Here is a 14,201-nt window from a genome sequence, read left to right as displayed (position 1 = left end):
GGCAGGACCAAATATTGTCTTAAGGGCAAAACAAGCGTTGCAGGGGCGAAACGGGCAGTCAATTGAAAAGCATAGGAAGTCCGAGGACTCCCTGTAATTGCTTCCCTATAACTGGCTGTGGCTGCTGCTGCTCAGGAAGGATAAAAAGGGTCCTGATGCTGCAGCAGGCTGAAAGTGCCTTACTGCTGCTGGAATTCTGAAGGCCCAGTAACTTCCTGTGTTGTTTGTTTGTCCATAAGTGCCTACACTGCCACTGTCTCCCGTTAGACAGGATGCATAGGGTGGTAGAAAGAAAGAATCAAGAAAGAATATTCCTTCCTTCCTGCTCTGTATTCCTTGTAGGATCCCTTTACACTGCAAAAACAAACAAACAAACAAACAAACCACCTCTCCCCCCAACATGTTATTACATGCCTGTGTGTCCCAGTTAGGGAGCTGGATTAGTTTGGTGCGCTAGGAGACAGCTGAAAATGCATATAAGTGTAGATGGTAGAAATGATGGGCCTGCAGCAAAATAGTTGCTGGATCTATCAGAATAAAGGTCCCAAATTAGACTTGTGGCTGTTTTGTTTTGTTTGTTTGTTTTTTGCACCAGATATGTTGGTGGTCAATTTTTATTTATTTTTTTCCAGTATAGTAGAAGCAACACTGGCTATTTTTATTATACAATTTCTGTGTTTGTGGCCCAAAACTTGTAAGATCCAGCGGGATCCAGATGATGGATCTGAGTTTTCGTGGTTCTATTACACTGGGGTCTAGATTTTTTAGGTGTAGTAGCAGCTAAATGTGTTCTCTGTTTAGGCAATAAAATGTGGGCTCTTGGGACCAAAGCCTGGCGGAATAGAGAATCTACATGTTAGCACTGGATTTTTTTGATACTGTTTTATTTGTGAATTAGCATCCAGATTTCTTTGGTGCAATCTGAGCAGCTATCTTTATCTTTATCTTTATTTAGCCAGTGGCATTTGGGAAACTGGTCCCAACTTGCAGGAATCTGGCAGGATTTGGGTGTTGGATCTAGGTTTCTCCAGCTCTGTTGCACTGGGATGTGTTGGAATCCAGATTTTTTTGTTAGAAATTAGAATAGAAGCAGCTAAACTTGTTCTCTCTTTAAGCAGTGAAATTTGTGAAGCAGGTTCCCAAAATGTTCTGGATCCAGCAGATTTCTGATGCCAGACCTGAGTATTTGCGGTGCTGTTGTACTAGATGCATCAAGATCCAGAGTTTATTGGTTTTGTTTTCTTTTTTGTTTAAGAAGAGTGTCTACGTTTGTTCTCTCTTCAGGCAGTAATATTAGGAGGGTTGGAGCCAAACATCTGCTGGATCTATCAGGATCAGGTATTGGATCTGGGGTACTGCAACACTGTTGTGCCAGGATTTGTCAGGGGCCAGGATTTTTTGATGCAGTAGGAAAAGTTAGGCTTGTTCTCCAGTTAGGTAGTGTAATTTGGGGCACTGGAGTCAACAACTGAAAGGGATCTAGCTTTTACCCAGCCCCTACTTTAGATATTTCAGGTATGTTAATTCAAAGAGAGCTGAGGCTGCACAAACTATCACCTGTCTGGGCCATTAGAATGAAGAGCAGAAAAGCTTTCTATCTGTCCATGAACTCCAGTTCCGAGTAACCTTTTGTGCCCTTGTTAGTCAAGTGATCAGTTTGAGCTGCAGGTGGAATAGAGGTGATTGAGTGAATGAGGAAGGCAAAGTGCTCCTGCATGTGTCAGAGCAGGGAGGAGCTGGTTTGGGGCGGTCTTATAAGAAATTGAAACCAACCAACTGTAACTCAGCAGTTTTTTCTTTCTTTTCCTGGCTCCTTGTTTTGTCGTCAAAAGTCCCTGGCTGGGCTGGATTTGCAGCCTTCTTTGACAAGACAGGCCACACTTCGAGACTATGTACAGGGCAACAGGATGGGAAAAAGACAGCAGGCGCAGGGTGGCTGCTGCCTCCACCACCTCCTATCCTAGGGGTTACCAGGAGCGGGAGAACTCTGGGCTGACAGAGGGAGCTGGAAATCCCAGAGGGGACCTGACTTCTCCAGAAGAGTTGGGGAGCCAAAAACCAACCTGGCAGCAGCAGGAGCAGCAGTGAGTAGCAACCAGTTTAGCCAAGTTTGTATGTATTTACACAATAATATTGTGAGTATTAAGTGCCAGTTTTTTCACCTGACTCTGTGTATGTATTTATATAAAGGATGTGGGTATAGAGGAAGATTTTTTGAAAGAGCTTAGGGTCAGACTTTCAAAATGCTCTGCCCTTAACTTTTCTGAGAATCTGACCACTTGTATTGGTGCCTAAAAGAGAGCTGAGCTCTTATGAGGACTCTGGAGATGTGGTTCAGAGACAATATTACTGTGCGACCATGCACTTAATATGTTCATGTAAAAAACATAAGCATTGGGTGTGTACATTATATGCAGAGGGCTTACAGAATTTGGTGTGTATCTCTTGCTATCTGTTTCTAAGCAGATGGTATTACATACATGGTCAATATGTGTATGGACTCTTTAACTGGAGAAGGTCTTGAACTGGAATTCAAAGCCAATTCTGATAATCTTTTTCACCTACATTTAATCACAGGAGATGGATACAAACTGCCAGTTCCAAAAAATCAACTTTGGTTCTGAGCTAGAGCTGATTTCCTTATGCAGTTTGAATGCAACCCACAATGGCAGGAATTTAAGACCAGTTTGTAAATGCTTAACCCTGACAAATGTAAAGCTAAAGCCTTAGCCCTGAGCTTGTAGTTTAAACCTACCTGGGTTCCAGCCATCTCTAATTTTAACTTCCAGTGATTGTAATTAGATATTCTGCAGGCTGTATGCTCTGTGTATGCATATGCACCTACTATATGTATGCTTAGCTGGGCAAAACTATTAATCACTTACATTTTTTTTCACCCAAATTTAATTATTTTTTGTTTTCAAGTTATTTCTACACATAATACTGTTAATGATAATGTTAACTATTCTGTTGATCTTGCTGTTTTTCATTGCTTTCAAAGTGTAGCTGATTTAAATTAGTACTGCCCACTAGAAGCTGTTTCAGTTTCCTTTCTTTCTTTTACTGAAACTCAAGGGAAAAAAGGGTGGAGCTAATATGTGACAACTGTGGGACAAAAGATCATAAACAGTTGGACGTTTCACTTTTTATTTTAATTCTCTAATGTTGAATGCTTGAACATCTAACAAGTTGCAAAATGATCTACTTTTGGTATGTATGGGCTATTAAGTTATGTGAAGTTATCCAGATCTAATCTTCTGTTTGGGAAGATAACCATGCAGTCATGAATCTGATTAACTTCCTGTCTCTTCCAAAATTAGAAACAGGCAAAACAAAGACCATTTATGCCACTTTTTTTTCTTGCTCTATTCTGGGGCCAGCCAGAGATCAATTCAGCCTCTAGCATAAATTAGAATAGCCCCAAGGCTGTTCTAATTAACACCCAGATAACTATGAGCTCAGGGGTTTTTTCTAGCAGCTGGGAATAGCCAGAATGCAGAGGCATTCTGGCCACCTCCTTTTCTTTGCATGCCAGTAACACTCCTTTATACCTGGAAACTTGGGAAATCCTATGATTGTCTTTCCAGCTATGTGCTATTAAGGAATTTGAAGAATAATCAGACCAAAGTAAAATCTCAAACTCTTTCAATCTGTTTCTAATCCATCAGGATGCCTGGCAATGGGAGGGAATCACCTGTCAGGAACTTAGCCAGCAATAATGTCTATTCAAATTCAATTTGGAAATGAAACTGAAATGCCTGGGCAAAACCCTATAGAATATCTTTGAAAGCCAAAATAGGGGCAACAATGAATCACCAGGGTGACAACCGCTTGAAAACACCTACTACTTGCTACAGTCAGTTTGTGCTTATCAGGTTGCTTGACTTCAAGTCTGTAACATGCTGTGAGGTTACATTTACTTGTAAAAGTTGATTTCCAAATTGCATCTGTTCAGAACAAACCTGAAACAAAAGCTTATCCTGAAAAAATAAATCAGCAAAAGGTAGAAAATGAAAGGGCTGCAGTGTAGTCAAGTGACTAAGAAAGAAAAAGGTTGTGATGGCCCCTTTTGTTCAGCAGCCAGCCTTGACTCTTTTTTTAAAAAAAAAAAAAAAAATCTGACAATGTGTAAAATAGTTTCCAATAAAATCCATCTTCAAAAAACAAACCTGCTATCATAAAATCCAAGGATATGACATTGTACAAATGGGAACAAACATCCCTTGCCATGTAGGATGAAAAGAGAAAGGAAACAGTGGAACACTTGTTTACAGAATTCTAGTACTTAGCATTTACAGTTTGGAAAAAAACTAGATTTTTTTTTTTAATCTTTATGCTCAATAAAAAAGAACCCATACACTCTTCAATCTGTTACCAATAGAAAGCTACTTGCACAAAGACTGACAATTGAATGCTAAGTCCATCTCTGAGTATCCTTGAAGGTGATGATACAACTCTCCTTGAGCGTTTGCTCCTTTAAGTCAACTAGCCTTCGTTTTCCTTAATGCAGTATTTCATGTAAACTTTTTCTGCTTCTTTCCATTGACTAATCAGAATAAATGATTCTTGTCCTCTTTATAGCATTCCTTTTCCATAGCTGTTGACAGTTATAAGGTTTCCCCGAGCCTCTCTTTTGTCTAGACCAGGGGTCGGCAACCTCTGGCACGCAGCTCGCCAGGGTAAGTACTCTGGCGGGCTGGGCCAGTTTGTTTACCTGCCTTGTTGGCAGGTTCAGTCGATCGCGGCTCCCACTGGCCACAGTTCGCCGTCCCAGGCCAATGGGGCTGCGGGAAGCCAGGGTGCTTGCCCTGGCGAGCCGTGTGCCAGAGGTTGCCGACCCCTGGTCTAGACTGAACTTGCCCACATCTTATTTTTTCAGGCCTTTCATCATTTGTGATGCTCTCCCTAGGACTCTCATGTTTCTATCTCCTACTGCAAACCGAACATCAGATGAGATCATCTACGGCCATGGAGAATGGAATAATTAGCTTGCAGCCATTTGTCTTGGTGCATATGCTATAGAACTGGAAATAACTAATAACATTTCCAAAAGTAACAGTTCCAATTTCATTAGCATGGCTCTGCAGGGATAGTGACAGGAGAGTGCTCATGCTGCTACTTGCATTGCCTCTTGCCAAATAATGTGAGAATTTCCCAGCCAAACGGCAAAAATAATACGTGAAATTATCAATGGGTGTCATCTGGCAAAACAGGACATGTGCAACCAAAACAGTCTTATGTTGTATAATTAAGTAATCAAAAACTATGCACAAGGAAGCAAAGTTAAGGTTATGAAGGTCCAGGTCCTGCAAGCATTTTAAGTACAACTTCATCAGGTCTGTTGCATGAGTAAGATGCATACATAAGAGTATGTACACTTTGTTGTTTATTTCTTCTTTACTTCATATCTTCTCTATTTGAAATAGTGTCCCTACTCCCACCCACACAGTCAAATACTCTTTCCCGCCATAGAATACGTGGAAATTTGTCTTCACAAACTTATAACAGTTTTCTTTTTAAAAAGAAAGTGCACTGTGGTGTCGGGCACCGTACTCAGACCAATATCAAAGAAGTCAATGTTTGCTCAAAAGTGGTAGTCAGCCAAAATGTATTTTCTCTGTTTCTGTGAGGAAAATCTCAGAAAATCCATTAAGGATTTTCAGAGCTCATTAATTGGATCTTTGTTGGAAGGAGAAGGTGGGGCAGAAATACATCCTCTATAACTCTAAAGAGACATTACAAGGAAAAGTTTTTTAAAAAACAAAACAATAGATTTTCCATTAAGCACAAAATAAACTATTTTTGTTTTAAATCATTATTTTGGAGCCTGAGTAGTAGAAAACATTTTATTTCCTTTTTGTTTCATGCTATTTTTTTCATACTCTTTGTACTTCACATTGTGTGCACTATTGATAATTTGAAATAATCTTCAAAATTAGGACATTTCATTAATTTCCACAAGGCAATTAGAATAACTCATTTCTAAATACAGTTACTGCAGTAGCTCAGATTCTGCTTAAACAGAAAACTGACTGGAATGTTAAATTGCCCACTTGTAACTAGGATCCTGTAGGCTTTGCAGGATCAGAGTGTCTGTAAGAGGGTATGTCTGACATGTGGTATTGCAAACTGGCTAAAACACAGAGTGAAAGAATTCCTTTCATAAAGAGGAAAAAGCAACAGTTAATGCAAAGGTCTCAAGGAAGAGGGCAAAATAAATTAGAGTATGGATTTAAGCCCTGATCCTGCAATTGACGGTCTGTGTGTTGACTGCAGTGGCTGTGCAGAACCTCATTAAAGTACACCCATGGCAACTGCAGGACTGGGGATTTAGACTTTGGTCCTGAGTTTCCACACGGACTGATTTCCAGTAAGCCCTGGGTGTCCAAAGCCGCACTGTGACTGTTCAGCTGGGTCTTCTCTAATATTACCAACTCATTTACCAACTCCCAATGGTGCACACCTGGAATCTCCTCATCAATGACTTCCCAACCCTACACTTCTAATGTAACCTACATACATGGGGTAGGTACATGCGTAGGGATTGGAAGCCTGTGGTCCACGGCTCATCAGGGAAATCTGCTGGCGGGCTGGGGACGGTTTGTTTACCTGCAGCATCCAATGGGTCCTGCGGGAAGTGGCGGCCAGCACATCCCTTGGCCCGCGCCGCTTCCCGCAGCCCCCATTGGCCTGGAACAGTGAACTGCAGTCAGTGGGAGCTGCTATCGGCCGAACCTGTGGACGTTGCAGGTAAACAAACCGTCCTGGCCCACCAGCGGATTTCCCTGATGGGCCACATGCCAAAGGTTGCTGATCCCTACACTATATGATAGATTGAAGGAAGCCAAAGCTGGTTTTGTCCCTTTCCTGCTCTGCATCTGCCTCTCTCCTACTTATTTTGAAGCTTTCATCTGGTTTCCAAATCAACTTCAATAATATGAAAACCCATTCAGCTTTTAACAGTCTCCTTTTAACTGCACAGGCTTTTATGGTGCTGTTTATATCTTGTACCTTGCACTGATGCATTTGTTGCTGATACATACATTTGAGCTAATAGGAATGTCAGACTAAGGAAATGATCATCTTTATGGAGATGATGTATATTTTGGATTTGATTACAGTTCTTTCCATAGATATTTTTTAATATAGTGTTGTGGTTTTTTTGTTTGGTTGGTGTTTGGTTGGTGTTTTTAAACAAAAACTGGGGCTCTAAAGGAGAGGCACCATAATACTGTGGAATTTCAGAGCCTTCTCATATGAGAGTAAATTTAAAGGCTAATTCCTATCTCTATCTGTATCCACAACCTTTTATAGGGCTCATCACCATAGTCCCTGAAGTCATTCTGAAAAAGGCAACTATACATAATTTTCTTTGACTAAGTTTGGAGAGACAATACAGGAAACAAGAATAGGACTGAAGAAGTTGACAAACTTGTGTATAACATCTCAAGAGAAGATGTAGTCTGAGATCTGGCTAGTAAAATACCATTTAAAAACAAACCTAACAAAACCTTCAAAGAGTAGAGTAGTTCAAGCTTAGTTGCGAGGGAAAGTCTAAACACTTTTAAATACAGCCAAGTAAGGGAATGCTTGGAGAAGCATACAGTAATATGATCAAGAATAACATTTTGTGTTAAATAAACAAGGATAAGCTTTGCTAACTTGCCTTAAATTGGTCATTAACTTATGTGCAATACTTGAACATAAGAACGGCCATACTGGGTCAGACCAGAGGTCCATCTAGCCCAGTATCCTGTCTTCTGAAAATGGCCAATGCCAGATGCCCCAGAGGGAATGAACAGAACAGGAGACCATCAAATGATCCATTCCCTGTCGCCCATTCCCAGCTTCTGGCAAGCAGAGGCTAGGAACACTGTCCCTGCCCATCTTGGCTAATAGCCATTGATGGACCTATTCTCTATGAACGTATCTAGTTCTTTTTTTGAATCCTTGTGGTGTGAATTTTCATCTGCACAACCTCATAACACATCATGTTCACCAAATTTGTGATGTGGGGGGAGGGATAGCTCAGTGGTTTGAGCATTGGCCTGCTAAACCCAGGGTTTGTGAGTTCAATCCTTGAGGGGGCCACTTGGGGATATGGGGCAAAATCAGTACTTGGTCCTGCTAAGGAAGGCAGGGGGCTGGACTCGATGACCTTTCAAGGTCCCTTCCAGTTCTAGGAGATGGGATGGTGCAGTATATACTACTTCCACTGAGTTTTGCAGCACTCCAGTTGTTAAGGATATTTGGCTACATGGAAAATGTTCAGTGGCTATCACCATAATAAGATAAGAAAGGATTGTATTAGCTGGTTCCATTAATGCTAGCAGCTCCATCGTTACTAGTTTAATTTTTTAAATTAATCCAAATTAATTAATTCCTAGAATAAGTCTTCAAAGAGAAATCAGTAATTAAACAGGTATAAATACTTTCCTTCCCAGCCCTGGATCCCAGTGATATGGCGGCAAACTGCTTTTTTTGCAATTGGAGCTCTGTGTGATTTTATTGATTTTTTTTTTTTTTTTTTTTTTTTTTTCCCCCCCCTGTCCCCTTTTCAGTTGCTTTCCCTAAGCACCTCCTGCCTCTCTCCTTCATAGTTCTCCCACTGCCAGCCTTGTTCTTCTTGCCCCATTCTTTTAATGTCTCTCTTATACCCTAGGACAACTGGGACCCATTCTGGATTGCAGGATGGGGGCACGGGGAGGAGGCTTTCAGGCACTACTGCAAAATAATAAATATGCCCAGAAAATTTAAAGTCCTTCATAAGCATTAAGCTTCATGACACCACAGTAAAGTACTATCCCCATTTTATAGATGAAGAAACTGAGGCACGGGCCAAAGATGGACATCAATAGGTGCTTGAGAGCACTAGGCACCTCATAGGATGGAGCCTGGGAAGAGGAATAGAACCCAGAACTGCTAATTCCCATTGCCTTCGCTGTTAGACCACATTCATCTGATGTTCATGGACAGGATGTACTGTATAATGTTTTGTAGCAAATCTATGGAAATACAGTCTCCTATGTCTTGAAATGAAGGAGATATGATATTAGCAGCGAAGGTGGGACTTTCATAAACAGAGTTCAGCCAGTGCTGAATATTTCTGAAAATCTTATTCTTGGCACATATGACATACACATACAGCATGGCTTGTGATTGAAAACATCCCTATGTATATACCTACTGCAGAAATCATACATCCAGATTGTTCTAAACCTTGTAGCTATTCTTACAGAAATTCTAAAGGTCCATATTGAAATAGAGGATAGTAATGAATCCATAAGCTCATGTGACAATAATTAACAACTTTCTTTCCATTCCAGTACAGGCGCATATGTCTTGATACCTCCAAATGAAACCAGAAGGAACCAGATACAGAAAAGTAAGTGCATTATCTAACACACTCAACATGAATTTGTTCGTTTTGTTTTTGCAAATTGCAGCTTTTGTCTCTGTGCTTTATGACCCTTGCAGTTTTATCTCAGCCTTTACATTGGTTTTATGTGTGCAGCTGTGATAATATTAAAGCCACCACAACATAGAATCCACGGCCAGAAGGGATCATTGTGATCAGTACTTAATTTGTAATGAAAGAGATGCTGGGACTCGAACAGTTTTTTTTACTTTCATAACTGACGCGGCAAGCCTAGAGGTGCCAGGGCTCAGCCTCGGCAAGCCCCAGCACAAATTAAGCACTGATTGTGATCACCTAGTAAAGGCAAACTCCATCACCATGCAGACTTTTCTTGTATCAGTTCTAAAATATTTTGCATGGGTAGAAAAGCCAAATTAGGAAAAGAATAGTTCAACCATAGAAAGATGTGATATCTGTAAAATGTTCCCATTAGAAAGGTGGTGTCATAGCTGTTCAAATTCAATTCTACAAGACACATTCAGAATTAACTTGATGCCCCTCCTAAATTTCATAACCCTTCTCCTCTTTCTCTCCCCGCCCCCCACCACCCTCCAGGTGTCGAGTTTAGGTTTGAAGATCAAATTTTGAGTCTTGTTTAGCTATCCATGGTCAAGAAAATCTTTCTCTAATGCCAGTATTGGCATAGTGTACCTATTGCATGTTTATATAGTTAAATTGTTCACATGTGTACTGTTTTCAGAGAGAAAATGGACATTTATAGAATGTGCTTAACAAAATTCTCTAAGTACAACTGCATGATGTAAGGCACTTTACCGCCAATGATTTGATATTTTTTTTTTTTTTTTTTTTTAGCAGCACTGAATATCTACATCTCCTATTGTTGCATGTCTGAGTTAGAGTTGAAATTGTCGAATAACTGGCTCAATTGGAATTATTTAATCAAAGATTATCAATCAGAGATTAGTACAGCATTCTGCAGAAAGAAATAGATACATTACCACGCCTATGTTGTCAGACCAAGAAGTGGCTCTGTGTGCCTCCTTCACTGTATCTGGAGGGAGGTGCAGTTCTTATTCCCCAATTATGTTCCCTTACCAGTGTCGTCATATAGGGTTTTAGGCAAAGAAACCCTCTTTGCCAAAATAAACAGATGTTCTGATGTCACTTCTATGCGTTTTCAGTTTACCTGACTTATGTGTGAAGGCGTGATTATTTACAGTTGAAAGAACCAACAATTCTTCAAGATAATGTCTTTCAGTGAGTCCTTCTGACCCCACAATCATTCTTCCTCGTTGATTCCCCAACAGAAAACATCTGTAGTAACAATCATCCCTCACTAGTTTCCCAAGTTTATATGTGCATATGTATATAAATATGTGTATTGTTAAGGAGGTGGTTTCCAAGAATATCTGGAGTTTTATATGCCATACACTATCAAAGAAACTGAGGAACCACCTGATCAGCATCCTATACGGCAAACAGAAAAACGTCAAGAAAGAGCTCTCCAACCTATAAATAACCTATCATAAATAACCAACCCTCCACACAAATGGACTTTACTAAAATAAGACAGGAGATCTACATTACACACTTCACCTCTCTACAAAGGAAAAAGGACCGTAAGCTGTCTAAAATCCTACCTGCCACATGGGGCCACAACAGGGGTACCCCTAACTCACCCAGCAATATCGTCAATTTATCCAGCTACACACTCAGGACAGACTCTTCTGCTGGGTTATCTCGGGGACTCTTTTTGCCCCAGCACCCCCATGAACATGATACAGTTCTGCGGTGATCTGGAAGCCTACTTTCGCCACCTCCAACTCAAAGAATACTTTCAAGATAACACTGAACAGCGCAGTGATACACAGATATCCTCCCACCAACAACACAGGAAGAACTCCACATGGATTCCTCCTGAGGGTCGAAATGACAGTCTGGACCTATACATAGAATGCTTCCGCCGACGTGCACAGGCAGAAATTGTGGAAAAACATCGCTTGCCTCATAATCTAAGTCGTGCAGAACGCAATGCCATCCACAGCCTCAGAAACCACCATGACATTCTCATCAAAGGGGCTGATAAAGGAGGTGCTGTTGTCATCATGAACAGGTCTGACTACCAGAAGGAGGCTGCTAGACAACTCTCCAATACCAAATTCTACAGGCCACTTTCCTCAGATCCCACTGAGGAATACACTAAGAAACTGCACCATCTACTCGGGACACTCCCTAGACTAACACAGGAACAAATCAACATACCCTTAGAGCCCTGACCGGGGTTATTCTATCTACTACCTAAGATCCACAAACCTGGAAATCCTGGACGCCCCATCATCTTGGGCATTGGCACTCTCACTGAAGGACTGTCTGGATATGTGGACTCCCTACTCAGACCCTACGCCACCAGCACTCCCAGCTATCTCCGTGACACCACAGATTTCCTGAGAAACTACAATGCATTGGTGACCTCCCAGAAAACACCATCCTAGCCACCATGGATGTAGAGGCTCTCTACACAAACATCCCACACACAGATGGAATACAAGCTGTCAGGAACAGTATCCCTGATGATGACACAGCACAACTTATTGCTGAGCTCTGTGACTTTATCCTCACGCACAATTACTTCAAATTTGGTGACAATATATACCTCCAGACCAGTGGCACCGTTATGGGCACCTGCATGGCCCCACAATATGCCAACATTTTTATGGCTGACCTGGAACAACGCTTCCTTAGCTCTCGTCCACTCATGCCCCTTCTCTACCTATGCTATATTGATGACATCTTCATCATCTGGACCCATGGGAAGGAGACCCTGGAAGAATTCCACCGTGATTTCAACAGCTTCCACCCCACCATCAGCCTCAGCCTGGACCAATCTACACGGGAGGTCCACTTCCTAGACACCACCGTACAAATAAGCGATGGCCACATTAACACCACCCTATACCGAAAACCCACTGACCGCTACGCCTACCTTCATGCCTTCAGCTTCCACCCCGGTCACACCACACGATCCATCGTCTACAGCCAAGCACTAAGGTACAATCGCATCTGCTCCAACCCCTCAGACAGAGACCAACACCTACAAGATCTTCACCAAGCATTTTCAAAACTACGATACCCAAAAGGAAATAAAGAAACAAATCAACAGAGCCAGACGTGTACCCAGAAGCCTCCTGCTACAAGACAGGCCCAGAAGAGAAACCAACAGAACTCCACTGGCCATCACCTACAGTCCTCAGCTTAAACCTCTCCAACGTATCATCAGTGATCTACAACCCATCCTGGACAATGATCCCTCACTTTCACAGATCTTGGGAGGCAGGCCAGTCCTTGCCCACAGACAACCTGCCAACCTTAAGCATATTCTCACCAGCAACCACGCACCGCACCATAATAACTCTAACTCAGGAACCAACCCATGCAACAAACCTCGATGCCAACTCTGCCCACATATCTACACCAGCGACACCATCACAGGGCCTAACCAGATCAGCTACAACATCACCGGCTCATTCACCTGCACGTCCACCAATGTTATATATGCCATCATATGCCAGCAATGCCCCTCTGCTATGTACATTGGCCAAACTGGACAGTCACTACGCAAGAGGATAAATGGACACAAGTCAGATATCAGGAACGGCAATATACAAAAACCTGTAGGAGAACACTTCAACCTCCCTGGCCACACAATAGCAGATGTAAAGGTAGTCATCTTACAGCAAAAAAACTTCAGGACCAGACTCCAAAGAGAAACTGCCGAGCTCCAGTTCATTTGCAAATTTGACACCATCAGATCAGGATTAAACAAAGACTGTGAATGGCTATCCAACTACAGAAGCAGTTTCTCCTCCTTTGGTGTTCACACCTCAACAGCTAGCAGAGCACCTCACCCTCCCTGATTAAACTAACCTCGTTATCTCCATACTGATTTATACCTGCCTCTGGAGATTTCCATTACTTGCATCTGAAGAAGTGAGGTTCTTACCCACGAAAGCTTATGCTCCCAATACTTCTGTTAGTCTTAAAGGTGCCACAGGAGCCTCTGTTGCTTTTTGGAGTTTTATAGACATGAAGGCACTACGAATTATTACAGCCTAACTCACACAATTCCTGAATAGGGTTCCTTATTGGTGAAGGACCAGTGTTCTGGGCCTTAGAATTCAGACATGCTCTTTGTTGAATATAGAATCTAAGGAATAGTTAATATATAAATGACTCAAATATACAGAAAGAAAGAACTAAAAGGTTTAATATTTACTAACAGATACTAAACCCATTAAGCTTCAATGAGATCTTGTAGATATTTGCTGCCTCCCCAAACCAGGTCTAATATCTAAACTTTCCCTCCATGTTGAGGGATTCAGTGAAATGCACCAAGCCCTTAAGAATTGCAGTAGCTCATTTTACTGAAAATGTGGAGTATAAAATAAAATCATACATCATGTACATTAAAAAAGAGAACAGCACAAAATCCAGGAATCACAAGAACTGTGTACATAAATTCCTTGGTAACAAGCTCAGACACAAGTGACTTACATAAAATTTTATGAATGCTGACAGGGTATACAGTGTGCATATAGTAAACATTATTTTAGATGGCAATCTAAAGTATTCTTTCATTGTAAAAGTTCTTATTGTTTGGCTTAAAGATTTTTTGTTTAGCCACTGCTAGTAAATAATGCATACACATTCTGGACAGAAAAGATTAGGAGTAAATTAAGGAGTTTTATTTGGCAGGAACTGGAAGATTTTTCATAATTTTTATTCTTATATTTGGGAGTAACTCTGCTATGTAATTCTTCACCAA

The 14,201-nt window shown here is 41.3% G+C and overlaps 1 protein-coding gene across 1 annotated transcript in view; it reads left to right on the top strand.

The window, feature by feature from the left end:
• Positions 1 to 1,771: 1,771 nt before the first annotated feature.
• Positions 1,772 to 14,201, top strand: part of EPSTI1 (epithelial stromal interaction 1) — a 78,386-nt gene continuing 65,956 nt past the window's right edge. The window contains exons 1-2 of the mRNA XM_034758423.1: positions 1,772 to 2,084; positions 9,327 to 9,385. Coding sequence (XP_034614314.1) covers positions 1,891 to 2,084; positions 9,327 to 9,385 — 253 coding nt within the window. The 5' untranslated portion in view covers positions 1,772 to 1,890. The remainder of the gene's footprint in view (positions 2,085 to 9,326; positions 9,386 to 14,201) is intronic.

The sequence above is a fragment of the Trachemys scripta genome, chromosome 1 (genome assembly GCF_013100865.1).
Source record: "Trachemys scripta elegans isolate TJP31775 chromosome 1, CAS_Tse_1.0, whole genome shotgun sequence".
In the NCBI taxonomy this organism is placed as follows: Eukaryota; Metazoa; Chordata; order Testudines; family Emydidae; genus Trachemys; species Trachemys scripta.
The sequence above is the reverse complement of the archived record's forward strand: the minus strand, read 5'-3'. Positions and strand labels throughout refer to the sequence as shown.